This window comes from Hoplias malabaricus, chromosome X2 (genome assembly GCF_029633855.1).
Source record: "Hoplias malabaricus isolate fHopMal1 chromosome X2, fHopMal1.hap1, whole genome shotgun sequence".
In the NCBI taxonomy this organism is placed as follows: Eukaryota; Metazoa; Chordata; class Actinopteri; order Characiformes; family Erythrinidae; genus Hoplias; species Hoplias malabaricus.
The window spans coordinates 23,549,248-23,570,018 of record NC_089819.1 but is presented as its reverse complement, the minus strand read 5'-3'; the positions used below and the strand labels follow the sequence as shown (position 1 = coordinate 23,570,018).

General features: G+C 44.5%; 2 protein-coding genes across 2 annotated transcripts in view; one reads left to right on the top strand and one right to left on the bottom strand.

Moving 5' to 3' along the window:
* The window catches only part of LOC136676236 (phosphatidate cytidylyltransferase 1-like), a 41,702-nt gene extending 41,398 nt beyond the window's left edge, over positions 1–304 (top strand). Inside the window, exon 14 of the mRNA XM_066653090.1 lies at positions 180–304. The gene's annotated coding sequence lies outside the window, so the exon portion shown is untranslated. The remainder of the gene's footprint in view (positions 1–179) is intronic.
* Positions 93–20,479, bottom strand: tmem175 (transmembrane protein 175). The gene is made up of 10 exons (XM_066653087.1): positions 20,103–20,479; positions 9,777–9,815; positions 9,451–9,548; positions 9,305–9,356; positions 9,139–9,174; positions 7,774–7,857; positions 7,523–7,687; positions 7,137–7,218; positions 4,359–4,494; positions 93–3,948 (listed from the first exon to the last, which is right to left on the bottom strand). Exons 1-10 carry the CDS (start codon positions 20,295–20,297, stop codon positions 3,285–3,287), a joined length of 1,551 nt encoding a protein of 516 aa, XP_066509184.1. The 5' UTR covers positions 20,298–20,479; the 3' UTR covers positions 93–3,284.
* Positions 20,480–20,771: the final 292 nt, after the last annotated feature.

Here is a 20,771-nt window from a genome sequence, read left to right as displayed (position 1 = left end):
GTTAATAAAATCTTATATTTTTTTCTTTACGTCGTCTTGTGTTCTTTAGCACTGACACAGAATAAAATACACAACACTGTAAACGTAGCCCAGCAAGCAGCCGTTTAAAACTTTATTATTCAAAGTGATGTGTTGCAGTTTATTTAGACATGTTAAACTGACAGTGATATTATTTTCAGACAGGAAAGGAAGGCATGCTGAAGTAACATACGTAACATAAGAGTGGTGAGAGAAGTCAGGAGCATAAACAACTTTAATTGTTGAACACAACAGCGACTCCTTGTGGTAGGTACAGTAACAGTACAGTACAACAGTCAACACACATTCATCTGCAGAGCCAAACTGAAATGTAAATGCATTTATTAAATATTAATCAGCAATAAATATTTGTATTTTGGCAGTATGTGCATTTCCATATAAACTATAAAGGGGACGTATTGGATAAACAGCAGTTCTAATTTTGCTCTGATTCTGACGTCAAGTTCCTCGTCTGACTCCCTCCAGTCACAGTGCTGGACCCCCGTTTATGAGAGAGCTCAAAGACGAGCCTAAACAGCAAAACAGAGGTCTTATTTCACACTTGCTGTCTGAGTAAAACAGAAAACAAGAACCGAGAAGAAAGAGAAGGGAGGGAAAAAGGCTAAAAACCAGAGTTTCTGCTCCTCACTGCTGTGCGCTCAGGTTCGGGGTGAACAGCGAGTGGCTCATTATCGTTTAAATTTACAGGTGCTGAAACTGATCAGTGCAGTTTAGACGGGGGGAGGACGCTGCTGTGGGGTTTGATCCTTGTGGTATTCTGACCAAAGGAAGTCACAGATGTTTACTTGTGGAAACATAGAATATATAACCTTTAAATATAGCTTAGGGACTGAACAGTTTGTTATAAATACGTTAGCGTACAAGACAACACACGAAGGAAATGCAGATTAGTGCATTCATTACAACATTAATAAGAAAAACATAAATACTGTTAATAACAAAACATCTGAAACACACTACCATCATATGTTCATCTTCCTGATGAAATAACCACAAATTAAAATGTCAGTAGATGAAAGGGACGGCTCTGCAGATGGATGACTTTGGATATAACCCTCGACCGTCTGATTATTATTAATTTTTTCAGTAAGGAAGGCACCGGCTTCATTATTCCACACTCAGAACACCCTGCTTCCCTGAACTAAAGAAAAAGTGCACGACTGTGACTTACATTAACTTCTAACAAACACAAATCAAACCTGAATTCAGGATCTTATACAAAGTGCAATGAGGTCTTCATTGAATCATCTAAGGTGCTTTTTTATTTTATTTTATTTTTAGTTGCTCCATCATCTCAACTGGAGTGTAAATATCTGTTCTCTAATAAAGGCGAGTGTCTTGAGAAACCGGTGCAGGTTTTAGTATTGATGTGCTCTTTCGTTTTAGAGTTGTTTTTTTTAAGACAATATTCCCAACACTCATGTGTAGTTCTAGAAACATTGAGAGGAGGGAAAAACAATATAAACGTTCCTCAGACTGAAGGACTTTGGTTTTGCCCTGGTTCTCTCTCTGATTGGCTGAGATTTTAAACACATCTTAGGCACATAACTACTGTAGAAAGCAGAGGGTCATTTGCTACTATCAGTGTTATCATACACTTCTCAGACAAGCTAGAGTTTCATTAAACTCACAGAACGATCTCAGTATAGTAGAGGACGGAAAAGCTCCAACACAGTATCTGTGGGATTGATATGTAACCCATACGAAAAGTCAGGAATGATTTTAGGGTTAGGGACAGGTGCTTTTAGCAGTCTTAGGTTTACATATGCCTTCGTTCCTATGACGTGTAACACAGCATTGCTTTCCTGCAGTTTCCAACACCAGGGCCTGTATTCACAACCCTATTAAATGTTAACACTGAGTTGTGTAAGAAAGTAAATACGCTTGATAAGCTTTGACCAACAAAAACCAAAGAAACCCTTGCTCAAGCTGCTCTGAGATATCAATAGAATAGAGTAGGTGCTATTTTACAGAGGAGGCTAAACATCCATCCATCACTGTCTAGTGCTCGCTCTGTTTTTTTTTAATGGTGACTTGCACTACTGTAATGAAAAACTATTTTTATTCAATTCAGATGTTTCCTCACCGCTTGCTGCTCTCCAGTCTGTCTGCGTGCTCCAAATTGGTCTAATGTAATACGAAGTGACTGTGTCTGTGAACGAGTAAAATAAATAAATAAATAAATAAAACTGTCTCGGTCCAGTATTCAATTCATTCACTCTCTCTTTTTTAGACAATGGAGACTGTCTCTAAATGAACAAAAAACCTGTCTCGGTCAAAAAGCAAAAGAACCTTGAGCAAAAAGAACAAACTGTCTCCGTCCAGTATTCATTCATTCATTCACTCGCTCTCCCTTTTTTTTGGACAATGGAGACTGTAAATGAGCAAAAAAAAACCTCAGTCCAATATTCATTCATTCATTCATCCATTCATTCATTTTCTCTTTTTTTTAGACAGTGGAGACTGTGTCTTTAAAGGAGCATTACTGCTCCATAGGTGTTTAATATTGACTTATTTTTGTTGTTTCTGATCACTTAAGGTGGAGATGTCTCCAAATTCAGGAGACGGCTAACTGCATTACAGACAGTGCTACAGAAATAAACAACTTGAGTTACAAACGAGTTTCTGTGGTCATTCAAACAGTGACTAAAACTTACAGTTAAACTTCAGCCAACGTACAAACAACTGTTGTTTTTTTTTTTACCCTGTTAAACTTTTAGAGATGCTTAGTTTCTGAAATTCTACAGTTATGGACAGCCAATCCACTAATCAACGTGTTTTTGGGCTGTGGGTGAATCACATGCAGACATGAGGATTGAGCCCAGGACTGAGATCCTGCAGCTGCGTCGTACGCTAAATCAGATCTTCACAAAACTGACATCCTTTATTTAGTTGATGTTATTTTAAATTGTGGAGCAAGAGATGCTTCTTTGATTTTATATTTATGTCAAAGAAGTATATTAGCGGAAGGTAAATATGTTCTTTGTAAATTCATGGGAGCTCAATTCCTCCTGAAACTCTCCATAACATGCAGCTTGTTATGATTTTGCTAAATGCTCTATGATTTTAAAGCCGTATGTGAAGTGATTAGCAGTCCTCACTGTTAACAGTCCTAACAAAACTATTCAGGTCCAAGTCAACATTACTACATGCCTTCAGCACAGAACCACCTTAAATGTGTACTATGATTCTTTGTGAATACAGGCCCTGAACGTGCTGGACTTACCCAGTTAACCGGACTCCTCCTAGGTGACTATGTCATTAAAGGGCAGATGCAAGTCGTCCTCTGCTGGCACATTCGCGACCTCTGGCTTCGGCCAGAAGAGACATCTCAGCACAGCAAGGGTGACCCTGACCAGGAGCCGGAGCAGGAGAAAGGCGAAGGGGACGGCGATCTGCATCAGGTGAAAGAAGGGGGTGCTGAAGCGGCTGAGGATGCAAGTGAAGAAGAAGGTTCCCAGAGCCACGCAGGGGTAGAGGGACAGTTTGGCGAACATGAAGGCATGCTCCCGGCCTCCGTAACGCACGTACGGGTGCAGCGTCTCTCGCTCTGAGAACAGAGCGGTCACCCACATGGCCAGCTGAAAGAGGGCGGCGAAGAAAATGATGACGCAGCTGATCTGGATGGCCTCCAGCTCGTTCCGAGAGCCCCGGGGGAACTCATGGGTCAGCTGGTAGGCCAGAGGTAGTCCCCCAACGAAGGCCAGAGAGAAGGTGTTGAAGAGGCCCATCAGCCGCGTGGCCCGGGTCACGTGCAGGAACAGAGAGTGGTGGACGAACCACAGCAGCCCCACAGTGGCAAAGGAGCCGAAGTAGGCCAGGTACTCAGGGCCGTACTCCTTAAGAGCTGCCACTAGACTTCCGTCAAACTCCTTCTGCACCCGGGAAGGGTCTGGCACATTGTCCTCACTGAAGACAACAGAGTGGTGGACATTTAAATTGACACAAGTATTAACACCAATATCGTTAGAAAAACAGGTCCAATAATGAACTCTGTTGAGCTGCACTGCTGTGTCTGGTCCACACTAACACACCACCCCCATGGCAGTGGCACTGCAACACTGAATAAAATTCACTGTGGTGGTCCTGACCATTGAAGAACAGTGTAAATGTGGGCTAACAAGTATGCAGAGCAATAGCTGGACTACCGTCTGTAATTGAAGAACTACAAAGTGCTCCTGTATGGTCAGTGGAGCTGATAAAATGGACATGGAGTGTAAAATATTAGTGTAAGTACTACGAGCACCCGTGTATAACTGGATATCACTCCCAGTATCTCCAGTCAACACTAAACATAACAATGCAACATAGATACACACCATATGTCTAAGATGAGAAGAGTGGCCACGATGGCATAAACCCCGTCAGTGAAAGACTCCACTCGCTCTTTACTCAGCGGTTCATTCGGGAGATACGTGTAAAACAGCATGGAGTCTGGAGTGTCGTCTACAGGACCTGAGGGGAACCAGACAAATGCTAAATTCACAAAAACGGCAAAAATTCAAAACATATATTTCCCAACACTTTTGACAGCAGGTGTCTATAAGAGGGGTTTCTAAACGCTTCACCACCGCAGACCACACAACATCCCCTGACATATTTGATGGACCGAGTGAGGCGGCAGGGGGCGGTGTTGTTACATTTTGCTTATGTCCGTACAGTCTATTTGGTGGAAATACAGGGTGGGCCATTTATATGGATACACCTTAATAAAATGGGAATGGTTGGTGTTATTAACTTTCTTTTTGTGGCATATTAGTATAAGGGAGGGGGGAAACTTTTCAAGATGGGAAACTTTTTCTAGACCATGTTGGCTATTTTGAAGTCGGCCATTTTGGATCCAACTTTTGTTTTTTCAAATGGGAAGAGGGTCATGTCACATATCAAACTTATTGGGAATTTCACAAGAAAAACAATGGTGTGCTTGGTTTTTACGTAACTTTATTCTTTATTCATATAACTTTACGTAACTTTATTCATTCCCATTTTATTAAGGTGTATCCATGTAAATGCCCCACCCTGTACATGTATCAATGCTTTAAAGTGAGTCCTGGAGCTGTTACCTGGACACAAGATGGTCGCAGTGTGGCGTTATGTTTGAGTGACAAGCGCAGTGTGTTGTTACCTTTCATTTTATTGCAAAGCCTAGTTTTGTTGGCTGTCAGAACTGTCTCTTATGATTATAATGTCAAAAGTCGAGTGCATATTTTTTTTTTACATGTGAGAGTGCTGTTAATGAAGCTCTTGTACCTTGTACCCTACTTCTCTGAGCCTGTGCAGTGCAAATTTGAGCAAGCACGTATTTATTTTGCACGAGAGCACTCATTGTGTGCTCTATGAGCAGTGCTTGCAAATTTTTTATTTAAAATGACACCTTAATCCTTTAAAAACCCAGGCTCACAAATATTTGGAGATAGAAAAGTCAGCGGTGTCTGGAGGGCCATTGTGGCAAGCTCAGGGTCTTCACTGTTATCCAGAAAGACAGCATGTGATGCAGTAGACTCAGAGAGTCATATTCACTTGGAATTTCTTTAAGGCTTTACGTTTTATCAATAAATTAGGGTTGGGCAATTAATCAAAAATTCATCGAAATCGACATTCAGAACTTCTGATTGACATAATCTGGTCTATATCGGTTATTTTTATTCTGTTATGTCCCCACTGTGTGTTTGTGTACTGCCCCTTTAAAACCACGCTACCAGTAGTCATGTGGTTCTGCCCCCTATCTGCCACATGGAAGCAACATAAATACTGAGGCCAACTAAGCGAATTGAGAAACAAGAGAGGAACAAGCTCCCAGCGATATGAGAAAAAAATATCCCAGCTTATTACAGTACAAGCCTCCTCACTGAACTATCAGGGTCAAAAATACAAAAACATTAAAATTAATCGTAATCGTGATATTGATCGTCATATCACCCAACACTAATATAGTCCGTTCCAGGGGCCTGGAGGTTGTGGGTTTGAGTCCCGCTCCAGGTGACTGTCTGTGAGGAGTGTGGTGTGTTCTCCCTGTGTCTGCGTGGGTTTCCTCTGGGTGACTGTCTGTGAGGAGTGTGGTGTGCTCTCTCTGTGTCTGCGTGGATTTCCTCCGGGTGACTGTCTGTGAGGAGTGTGGTGTGTTCTCCCTGTGTCTGCGTGGGTCTCCTCCGGGTGACTGTCTGTGAGGAGTGTGGTGTGTTCTCCCTGTTTCTGGGTGGGTTTCCTCCGGGTGACTGTCTGTGAGGAGTGTGGTGTGTTCTCCCTGTGTCCTCGTGGGTTTCCTCCAGGTGACTGTCTGTGAGGAGTGTGGTGTGTTCTCTCTGTGTCTGTGTGGGTTTCCTCCGGGTGACTGTCTGTGAGGAGTGTGGTGTGTTCTCCCTGTGTCCGCGTGGGTTTCCTCCAGGTGACTGTCTGTGAGGAGTGTGGTGTGTTCTCCCTGTGTCCGCGTGGGTTTCCTCCAGGTGACTGTCTGTGAGGAGTGTGGTGTGTTCTCCCTGTGTCTGCGTGGGTTTCCTCCGAGTGACTGTCTGTGAGGAGTGTGGTGTGTTCTCCCTGTGTCTGCGTGGGTTTCCTCCGAGTGACTGTCTGTGAGGAGTGTGGTGTGTTCTCCCTGTGTCCGCGTGGGTTTCCTACGGGTGACTGTCTGTGAGGAGTGTGGTGTGTTCTCCCTGTGTCTGCGTGGGTTTCCTCCGGGTGATTGTCTGTGAGGAGTGTGGTGTTTTCTCCCTGTGTCTGCGTGGGTTTCCTCCGGGTGACTGTCTGTGAGGAGTGTGGTGTGTTCTCCCTGTGTCTGCGTGGGTTTCCTCCGGGTGCTCCGGTTTCCTCCCACAGTTCAAAAACACACGTTGGTAGGTGGATTGGCGACTCAAAAGTGTCCGTAGGTGTGAATGAATGTGTGTGTTGCCCTGTGAAGGACTGGCGCCCCCTCCAGGCTGTATTCCCGCCTTGCACCCAATGATTCCAAGTAGGCTCTGGACCCACCGTGACCCTGAACTGGATAAGCGCTTACAAATAATGAATGAATGAATGAATGAAGTTCAGGTGTGATGTGCCTTTGTGTCCTGTTACCATACACGTGGCCCAGAGGCTTGGAACCTCTGCTCTATGTTACTCACCACCAATGGCTTTATTCCGAATCCACTTCAAACACTGAGAGATGTAGGGCATGAATATGACAATGGCCAACAGCACATACGACTGCAAGACAAACAGAGCAGATTTTGTTTTTTATAGGCACAGGAGTTACTGTATTATTCTCTAATCTCAGTGTTTTGGGGTGTGGCAATGAACAAGCACACACACACACACACACACACACACACACACACACACAGTGTGTCACACAGCTTCCTCAGAATACAGGGAACAGTTGAGGGTTAAGTGCCTTGCTCAAACACAACAATATAATACAATACTTGTTGCTGGAATGAGCCCAGATTAGTTATTTGTGGCACACAGTGATGTCATTAGATCAACAACCGTACGACCATCTAACACTGACCAGTTGGAAAAAGATGAATGAGATAACGCCAGCGAAGAAGCACATCAGAGGAACCCTCATTATAACCTCGAGGATGTGGCGTCGGTAGTAAGCCTGATTCTCTGACATCTGAATGTGTTCGTTCAGGAGGAACGGCCGGCTGAATCCGTACACCACGATGACCGCCTGAGGACACACAGGACAGGATCAGCAACAAGTGGGAATGATTCATCCAGAGATGGAGTGTAAAACACATTGTGTCTTCCCCATACCTGAATGAGGCCTATCACAATGACACAGGCACAGAAGAGAAGAATTCCAAGAATGTTATTTGGGAATGTTGCCATCAGAGAGAACTGCAGGAAACAAACACAATTCCATTAACCATTTCATAGCCTTTTTGTCCTTTAAACGTGTCACTACCATGTTCTGCCTTTCCCCTGGGGTCCCTGTGTTTATTCTGTCCATGTGCTTTTCATGGCCATGTCTTCTCCGCCTCCTTGCATAAACCCTGAGTCCCTGTCTTTGCCCTGTTGGTCACTGATAAGGTTGTGGTGTGTCTGTAAGTCTTTTAGACTGTGTCGTGTAAAGCCTTTTACATACTTCCTTACTCCTCACCAACTCTGTCAATATGTGAGGAGTGTGGTGTGTTCTCCCTGTGTCTGCATGGGTTTCCACCAGGTGCTCCGATTTCGTCCCACGGTCCAGAAACACAGGTTGGTAGGTGGATAGGCGACTCAAGTGTAAGTGAATATGTGTGTGTGTGTGTGTCTGTGTTGCCCTGTGAAGGACTGGCGCCCCCTCCAGGGTGTATTCCCGCCTTGCGCCCAATGATTCCAGGTAGGCTCTGGACCCACCGCGACCCTGAACTGGATAAGCGCTTACAGATAATGAATGAATGAATGAATGAATGAATATCTGTGTTCGCAAGTGTACAGTTAAAGTAGCTGAAGTAACTTGTTAACCTTCATCTTGTGTTGACCGACCCGTTTTTGGTTTTAATGCATACAAGTGCTCCACAAATTTGTTTATTGCATCAAGATTTTTTGACCTTGTCAGGAACTTTTTCAAAATAATAATAAAATATTTTTTAGTAAATTATAAGATGCTCTTGTTAAAATGATGGCTTTTCTGTTGTTAGGGTCAATTTTAACCCTGATATAATTTTAAATCAGAAACAAAAACAAGTGCCAAATCTGGACTCATAAACACACTGTACACCAACAGCCTACAGCTGGCTCCTCCTACAACCACTCAAGCTTCAGTTAGGGGCTTCTGTCTTTGTCTGTTTCACAAAACAAGGAAAGACAGACATGTAAGGCCCAGTCAGTGTAGAGTTGGTGTTTTGTATCGTGTACATCTCCAGTTTACAGTCCTTTCCAATTAAAACCAGTCCTTTCATGGATAAGGAAGAATAGCAAGGTCAACAAGAGGGAAGAAACAAACTGGTGGATAATTAATTGTATTTAGGCTGATCTTATGGCTGATTTAAGACCGACCCTTTAACATAAGAGATAGCAACAGAAAGCTAATACAGGAGGATGGTTAAAAGTTTGCCTACAAATCTTTGGACATACAGTGTATATGTTTGAGTACTTTTAACATTCAGTGTATTTCCTCAAACGAGTGTCACTCACTGTGTAAGGCAGAAATGTTATCAGCATCATGCAAGCCTGAAACAAAAGGAAGAATGATCAGAAGTGAGTCCTGCAAAATACATCCATCAAAAAACAATAACACCAACATGAACTTTATTTTACACTCACGGTTCTTCACACTGTGCTTTCACTGAGAAAAACTCACCAAATTAAGAAGTGCGAGAGTGTCATCGATGCGCTCAATGACCTGAAACAACCTGAATTCAGAAACGTGGAGAAAGAAAGGTATTAGACAGTCTGATTATAACATATCTCTGTGAAGTCTGGTAACAGGGAGTAGCAAAAACCCACCTTATGTGGGCTGCCCAAGCCACAGTGACGATTAAAAATGTCATCAAGTACACAGCGATCTTAGTGCTCAGGAGAATCTGAATACTCTCCTTCAGCTCCTGTGCATAAACCAAGAACAAGACAATCACGTAAACGGAGTTACTGAAGTCTGAGAGGTCTATGTCGTGCACTACAAAGGGCACATGGAGCCATTTGAGTCTGAGCCCATATAATGAATCCAGCCAAACAATTGATTAAGTTGAATATGTGGAAGCATTTAACAAAGCAGCACTGCTCCCAAAGCAGAACCAGAAAAAAAAAATTCCTAAAGACCTGATAAATCTTACCTCATTGTTTTCGAATTTCGTATGGGCAACAGGTAATATCTGTGAACAGAAGTATATTCATGAGCATATGAGGTTCATTACGGTAACTCTATGACATTAAAATTTTTACAGGAGGGTTAGGGAGAGGCAATGAAAAGGGAAACATTGAGTTATATTATTGAAAGAAAACATATTGAAAAATATTGAGAGCACTATATGGGAATGTACAGTGTCATTTACTGCCTCACACACAGAGTAATGCCCTTGTCATATTCGTTTTTACACTTTTCTACACCCACACACAGTGCTTTATAGTTTTTGGAACATTGGGGACTCGCCCTCACCACACAGTTCAACACAAAGCAGGACACACACCCTGGGCAAAGCAGCAGTCAAACACAGGACATCACACACTCACACCTGTGGACCATACCACACATTCACTCACTCACTTAGACCTGTGGACAATATCATACATTCACTCACACCTGTGGACAATATCACACCTGTGGACAATATCACACATTCACTCAATCACTCACACCTGTGGACAATATCACACAGTCACCCAGTCACTCACTCACTCACACCTGTGGACAATATCACACATTCACTCACTCACACCTGTGGACCATACCACACATTCACTCACTCACGCCTGTAGACAATATCACACAGTCACCCAGTCACTCACTCACTCGCACCTGTGGACAATATCACACATTCACTCAATCACTCACACCTGTGGACAATATCACACGGTCACTCACACACTTAAACCTGTGGACAATATCACACAGTCACCCAGTCACTCACTCACTCACACCTGTGGACAATATCACACATTCACTCACTCACACCTGTGGACAATATCACACACTCACACCTGTGGACAATACCACACATTCACTCACTCACACCTGTGGACAATATCACACATTCACTCAATCACTCACACCTGTGGACAATACCACACATTCACACCTGTGGACAATACCACACATTCACTCACTCACACCTGTGGACAATACCACACATTCACACCTGTGGACAATAACACACATTCACTAACTCACACCTGTGGACAATATCACACATTCACTCAATCACTCACACCTGTGGACAATATCACACAGTCACCCAGTCACTCACTCACTCACACCTGTGGACAATATCACACATTCACTCAATCACTCACACCTGTGGACAATATCACACATTCACTCACTCACACCTGTGGACAATACCACACATTCACTCACTCACACCTGTGGACAATATCACACATTCAAACCTGTGGACAATACCACACATTCACACCTGTGGACAATACCACACATTCACTCACTCACACCTGTGGACAATATCACACATTCACTCACTCACTTACATCTGTGGACAATATCACACAGTCACCCAGTCACTCACTCACTCACACCTGTGGACAATATCACACACTCACACCTGTGGACAATATCACACATTCACTAAATCACTTACACCTGTGGACAATATCACACAGTCACCCAGTCACTCACTCACTCACACTTGTGGACAATATCACACAGTCACCCAGTCACTCACTCACTCACACCTTTGGACAATATCACACACTCCCACCTGTGGACAATATCACACATTCACTCACTCACTCACACCTGTGGACAATATCACACATTCACTCAATCACTTACACCTGTGGACAATATCACACACTCACCCAGTCACTCACTCACACCTGTGGACAATATCACACACACACCTGTGGACAATACCACACATTCACTCACTCACACCTGTGGACAATATCACACATTCACTCAATCACTTACACCTGTGGACAATATCACACAGTCACCCAGTCACTCACTCACACCTGTGGACAATATCACACACACATCTGTGGACAATACCACACATTCACTCACTCACACCTGTGGACAATGTCACACATTCACTCAATCACTCACACCTGTGGACAATATCACACACTCACACCTGTGGACAATACCACACATTCACTCACTCACACCTGTGGACAATATCACACACTCACACCTGTGGACAATACCACACATTCACACCTGTGGACAATACCACACATTCACTAACTCACACCTGTGGACAATATCACACATTCACTCCCTCACACCTGTGGACAATATCACACATTCACTCAATCACTCACACATGTGGACAATATCACACATTCACTCACTCACACCTGTGGACAATATCACACATTCACTCACTCACACCTGTGGACCATACCACACATTCACTCACTCACACCTGTGGACAATATCACACAGTCATCCAGTCACTCACTCACTCACTCACACCTGTGGACAATACCACTCACTCACACCTGTGGACAATATCACACACTCACACCTGTGGACAATACCACACATTCACACCTGTGGACAATACCACACATTCACTCACTCACACCTGTGGACAATATCACACATTCACTCACTCACTCACACCTGTGGACAATATCACACATTCACTCAATCACTCACACCTGTGGACATAATCACACACTCACATCTGTGGACAATACCACACATTCACTCACTCACACCTGTGGACAATATCACACATTCACTCACTCACACCTGTGGACAATATCACACAATCACTCACTCACACCTGTGGACAATACCACACATTCACTCACTCACACCTGTGGACAATATCACACATTCACTCACTCACACCTGTGGACAATATCACACATTCACTCACTCACACCTATGGACGATATCACACATTCACTCACTCACACCTGTGGACAATATCACACATTCACTCACTCACACCTGTGGACAATATCACACATTCACTAACTCACACCTGTGGACAATATCACACATTCACTCACTCACTTACACCTGTGGACAATATCACACAGTCACCCAGTCACTCACTCACTCACACCTTTGGACAATATCACACACTCACACCTGTGGACAATATCACACATTCACTCACTCACTCACACCTGTGGACAATATTACACACTCACACCTGTGGACAATACCACACATTCACACCTGTGGACAATACCACACATTCACTCACCCACACCTGTGGACAATATCACACATTCACTCACTCACACCTGTGGACATTATCACACAGTCACCCAGTCATTCACTCACTCACACCTGTGGACAATATCACACATTCACTCACTCACTCACTCACTCACACCTGTGGTCAATATCACACACTCACACCTGTGGACAATACCACACATTCACTCACTCACACCTGTGGACAGTATCACACATTCACTCACTCACTTACACCTGTGGACAATAACACACATTCACTAACTCACACCTGTGGACAATATCACACATTCACTCACTCACTTACACCTGTGGACAATATCACACAGTCACCCAGTCACTCACTCACTCACACCTTTGGACAATATCACACACTCACACCTGTGGACAATATCACACATTCACTCACTCACTCACACCTGTGGACAATATTACACACTCACACCTGTGGACAATACCACACATTCACACCTGTGGACAATACCACACATTCACTCACCCACACCTGTGGACAATATCACACATTCACTCACTCACACCTGTGGACAATATCACACACTCACTCCCTCACACCTGTGGACAATATCACACACTCACACCTGTGGACAATACCACACATTCACACCTGTGGACAATTCCACACATTCACACCTGTGGACAATTCTACACATTCACACCTGTGGACAATACCACACATTCACACCTGTGGACAATACCACACATTCACTCAATCACTCACACCTGTGGACAATACCACACATTCACTCAATCACTCACACCTGTGGACAATATCACACATTCACTCCCTCACACTTGTGGACAATATCACACATTCACTCAATAACTCACACCTGTGGACAATATCACACATTCACTCACTCACACCTGTGGACATTATCACACAGTCACCCAGTCACTCACTCACTAACACCTGTGGACAATATCACACACTCACACCTGTGGACAATACCACACATTCACACCTGTGGACAATACCACACATTCACTCACTTACACCTGTGGACAATACCACACATTCACACCTGTGGACAATACCACACATTCACACCTGTGGACAATACCACACATTCACACCTGTGGACAATACCACACATTCACACCTGTGGACAATACCACACATTCACTCAATCACTCACACCTGTGGACAATATCACACATTCACTCAATCACTCACACCTGTGGACAATATCACACATTCACTCAATCACTCACACCTGTGGACAATATCACACATTCACTCCCTCACACCTGTGGACCATACCACACATTCACTCACTCACACCTGTGGACAATATCACACATTCACTCACTCACTTACACCTGTGGACAATATCACACAGTCACCCAGTCACTCACACACACCTGTGGACAATACCACACATTCACTAACTCACACCTGTGGACAATATCACACATTCACTCACTCACTTACACCTGTGGACAATATCACACAGTCACCCAGTCACTCACTCACTCACACCTGTGGACAATATCACACACTCACATCTGTGGACAATACCACACATTCACTCACTCACACCTGTGGACAATATCACACATTCACTCACTCACTTACACCTGTGGACAATATCACACAGTCACCCAGTCACTCACACACACCTGTGGACAATACCACACATTCACTAACTCACACCTGTGGACAATACCACACATTCACTCACTCACACCTGTGGACAATATCACACATTTACTCACTCACTCACACCTATGGACGATATCACACATTCACTCACTCACACCTGTGGACAATATCACACATTCACTCACTCACACATGTGGACCATGCCACACATTCACTCACTCACATCTGTGGACAATATCACACCGTCACCCAGTCACTCACTCACTCACACCTGTGGACAATATCACACATTCACTCAATCACTCACACCTGTGGACAATATCACACATTCACTCACTCACACATGTGGACCATGCCACACATTCACTCACTCACACCTGTGGACAATACCACACATTCACTCAATAACTCACACATGTGGACCATGTCACACATTCACTCACTCACACCTGTGGACAATATCACACACTCACACCTGTGGACAATATCACACATTCACTCACTCACACCTGTGGACCATACCACACATTCACTCACTCACACCTGTGGACATTATCACACAGTCACCCAGTCATTCACTCACTCACACCTGTGGACAATATCACACAGTCACCCAGTCACTCACTCACTCACACCTGTGGTCAATATCACACACTCACACCTGTGGACAATACCACACATTCACTCACTCACACCTGTGGACAATATCACATATTCACTCACTCACTTACACCTGTGGACAATATCACACAGTCACCCAGTCACTCACACACACCTGTGGACAATATCACACAGTCACCCAGTCACTCACACACACCTGTGGACAATATCACACATTCACTCACTCACTTACACCTGTGGACAATATCACACAGTCACCCAGTCACTCACTCACTCACACCTTTGGACAATATCACACACTCACACCTGTGGACAATATCACACATTCACTCACTCACACCTGTGGACAATATCACACACTCACACCTGTGGACAATACCACACATTCACACCTGTGGACAATACCACACATTCACTCACTCACACCTGTGGACAATATCACACACTCACTCCCTCACACCTGTGGACAATATCACACACTCACACCTGTGGACAATACCACACATTCACACCTGTGGACAATACCACACATTCACACCTGTGGACAATACCACACATTCACACCTGTGGACAATACCACACATTCACACCTGTGGACAATACCACACATTCACTCAATCACTCACACCTGTGGACAATATCACACATTCACTCAATCACTCACACCTGTGGACAATATCACACATTCACTCAATCACTCACACCTGTGGACAATATCACACATTCACTCCCTCACACCTGTGGACCATACCACACATTCACTCACACCTGTGGACAATATCACACATTCACTCACTCACTTACACCTGTGGACAATATCACACAGTCACCCAGTCACTCACACACACCTGTGGACAATACCACACATTCACTAACTCACACCTGTGGACAATATCACACATTCACTCACTCACTTACACCTGTGGACAATATCACACAGTCACCCAGTCACTCACTCACTCACACCTGTGGACAATATCACACACTCACATCTGTGGACAATACCACACATTCACTCACTCACACCTGTGGACAATATCACACATTCACTCACTCACTTACACCTGTGGACAATATCACACAGTCACCCAGTCACTCACACACACCTGTGGACAATACCACACATTCACTAACTCACACCTGTGGACAATACCACACATTCACTCACTCACACCTGTGGACAATATCACACATTTACTCACTCACTCACACCTATGGACGATATCACACATTCACTCACTCACACCTGTGGACAATATCACACATTCACTCACTCACACATGTGGACCATGCCACACATTCACTCACTCACATCTGTGGACAATATCACACCGTCACCCAGTCACTCACTCACTCACACCTGTGGACAATATCACACATTCACTCAATCACTCACACCTGTGGACAATATCACACATTCACTCACTCACACATGTGGACCATGCCACACATTCACTCACTCACACCTGTGGACAATACCACACATTCACTCAATAACTCACACATGTGGACCATGTCACACATTCACTCACTCACACCTGTGGACATTATCACACAGTCACCCAGTCACTCACTCACTAACACCTGTGGACAATATCACACACTCACACCTGTGGACAATATCACACATTCACTCACTCACACCTGTGGACCATACCACACATTCACTCACTCACACCTGTGGACATTATCACACAGTCACCCAGTCATTCACTCACTCACACCTGTGGACAATATCACATATTCACTCACTCACTTACACCTGTGGACAATATCACACAGTCACCCAGTCACTCACACACACCTGTGGACAATACCACACATTCACTAACTCACACCTGTGGACAATATCACACATTCACTCACTCACTTACACCTGTGGACAATATCACACAGTCACCCAGTCACTCACACCTTTGGACAATATCACACACTCACACCTGTGGACAATATCACACATTCACTCACTCACACCTGTGGACAATATCACACACTCACACCTGTGGACAATACCACACATTCACACCTGTGGACAATACCACACATTCACTCACTCACACCTGTGGACAATATCACACACTCACTCCCTCACACCTGTGGACAATATCACACACTCACACCTGTGGACAATACCACACATTCACACCTGTGGACAATACCACACATTCACACCTGTGGACAATTCCACACATTCACACCTGTGGACAATACCACACATTCACACCTGTGGACAATACCACACATTCACACCTGTGGACAATACCACACATTCACACCTGTGGACAATACCACACATTCACTCAATCACTCACACCTGTGGACAATATCACACATTCACTCAATCACTCACACCTGTGGACAATATCACACATTCACTCAATCACTCACACCTGTGGACAATATCACACATTCACTCCCTCACACCTGTGGACCATACCACACATTCACTCACTCACACCTGTGGACAATATCACACATTCACTCACTCACTTACACCTGTGGACAATATCACACAGTCACCCAGTCACTCACACACACCTGTGGACAATACCACACATTCACTAACTCACACCTGTGGACAATATCACACATTCACTCACTCACTTACACCTGTGGACAATATCACACAGTCACCCAGTCACTCACTCACTCACACCTGTGGACAATATCACACACTCACACCTGTGGACAATACCACACATTCACTCACTCACACCTGTGGACAATATCACACATTCACTCACTCACTTACACCTGTGGACAATATCACACAGTCACCCAGTCACTCACACACACCTGTGGACAATACCACACATTCACTAACTCACACCTGTGGACAATACCACACATTCACTCACTCACACCTGTGGACAATATCACACATTTACTCACTCACTCACACCTATGGACGATATCACACATTCACTCACTCACACCTGTGGACAATATCACACATTCACTCACTCACACATGTGGACCATGCCACACATTCACTCACTCACATCTGTGGACAATATCACACCGTCACCCAGTCACTCACTCACTCACACCTGTGGACAATATCACACATTCACTCAATCACTCACACCTGTGGACAATATCACACATTCACTCACTCACACATGTGGACCATGCCACACATTCACTCACTCACACCTGTGGACAATACCACACATTCACTCAATAACTCACACATGTGGACCATGTCACACATTCACTCACTCACACCTGTGGACATTATCACACAGTCACCCATTCACTCACTCACTAACACCTGTGGACAATATCACACACTCACACCTGTGGACAATATCACACATTCACTCACTCACACCTGTGGACCATAACACACATTTACTCACTCACACCTGTGGACAATATCACACATTCACTCAATCACTCACACCTGTGGACAATATCACACAGTCACTCACACACTTACACCTGTGGACAATATCACACACTCACACCTGTGGACAATACCACACATTCACACCTGTGGACAATACCACACACTCTCTCACTCACACCTGTGGACAATATCACACACTCACACCTGTGGACAATACCACACATTCACTCACTCACACCTGTGGACAATATCACACATTCACTCACTCACTTACACCTGTGGACAATATCACACACTCACTCACTCACTCACACCTGTTGACAATATCACACACTCACCCTGTCACCCACTCACTCACACCTGTTGACAATATCACACACTCACCCTGTCACCCACTCACTCACACCTGTGGACAATATCACACAGTCACCCAGTCACTCACTCACTCACACCTGTGGACAATATCACACACTCACACCTGTGGACAATACCACACATTCACTTACTCACACCTGTGGACCATACCACACATTTACTCACTCACACCTGTGGACAATATCACACATTCACTCAATCACTCACACCTGTGGACAATATCACACAGTCACTCACACACTTACACCTGTGGACAATATCACACAGTCACCCAGTCACTCACTCAATCACACCTGTGGACAATACCACACATTCACACCTGTGGACAATACCACACACTCACTCACTCACACCTGTGGACAATATCACACACTCACACCTGTGGACAATACCACACATTCACTCACTCACACCTGTGGACAATATCACACATTCACTCACTCACTTACACCTGTGGACAATATCACACACTCACACCTATGGACAATACCACACATTCACTCACTCACTCACACCTGTGGACAATATCACACAGTCACCCAGTCACTCACACACACCTGTGGACAATACCACACATTCACTAACTCACACCTGTGGACAATATCACACATTAACTTACACCTGTGGACAATATCACACATTCACTCACTCACTTACACCTGTGGACAATATCACACAGTCACACACTCACTCACACACACCTGTGGACAATATCACACACTCACTCACTCACTCACACCTGTTGACAATATCACACACTCACCCTGTCACCCACTCACTCACACCTGTGGACAATATCACACACTCACACCTGTGGACAATATCACAATGCCCATTGACCATAGGAGGAAATAGCACCAGGAAGAAACCTACACAGACACAGGGAGAATACACCAAACTCCTCACAGACAGTGACCTGAGACGAGGAAACGTGTCAGCAGCCATACCTACTGTGTCCTTTAGATTAAATGTATATACTGGTACACACAGATACTGAGATTTTAAAACATGCAAAAGTTAAGTGGATTTCTTTCTCAAATCCCTCCCCAGTTATCAGCCCTGCTGTGAACATTCAATCTGGGCTTCTCGAAGGCAGCTGCAATACACTAGGAGCTGTACACACTTGGAGGAGCTCCCTAACCGCCTAATACTGTCATGTCATCTATCAGACGCTCAAACCAGACAGCACTGTTTGCAAGTTTAAAAAAAAAACTCAATAGCGAGGGCCCACTCTAACTGAGCCCAGGGCATCGGAGCTGTAAGGTGGCCCTGGTTTGTGCTGGTGGTCTCACCATGACTGTGGCGATGATGGAGATGAGCGCGTCGCTGTAGGCGAGGAGCCGGTGGGAGGGCTGGGTGCTTCTCTGTGCGTCGCGATCCGAGGAGAGACTCTCCTCAAACGGAGAGCTGCTGTCGCTTCTCCGGGTCTTCCTCTTCTCCATCTCTTCATCGTCGTGGTGCTCGATGATCTCGTCGTGTTCCCCCATGGCAGCAGTAGACTTCTCACACAGACACAGATACACAGAATTAAGCTCTAACTGACAGCAACGGACACACACACCTGCATTTTGCCGGACCTCTGACCCATTACTTTAGCCCCTGGCAGATTCAGAAGAAACTATTTGATCTGAGCGGTGTCCAAACAGAAATTGGACATGGGGAAATACGAATCTCAGCCTGCAGGAAGTGACACAATGTTTTGACACGTGACGTTCATGGCGCCAAGTGGACACCAGAGGGCGCTGTGACTCCATAATTCACAAAAACGCACACAAACAGAGAGATACAAGGAGATGGTCATAATGTTATGGATGATTGCTGTAACCCTCATCCTCACATATGCCCTAACTTTAACCATAATGATTACTAACTTAACACCCTAATCTGACACTAACCTGTCACGTATATTCATTCACATTAACATGTAATGATCAAGGTTATGGGGACACATCTCTGTCCCT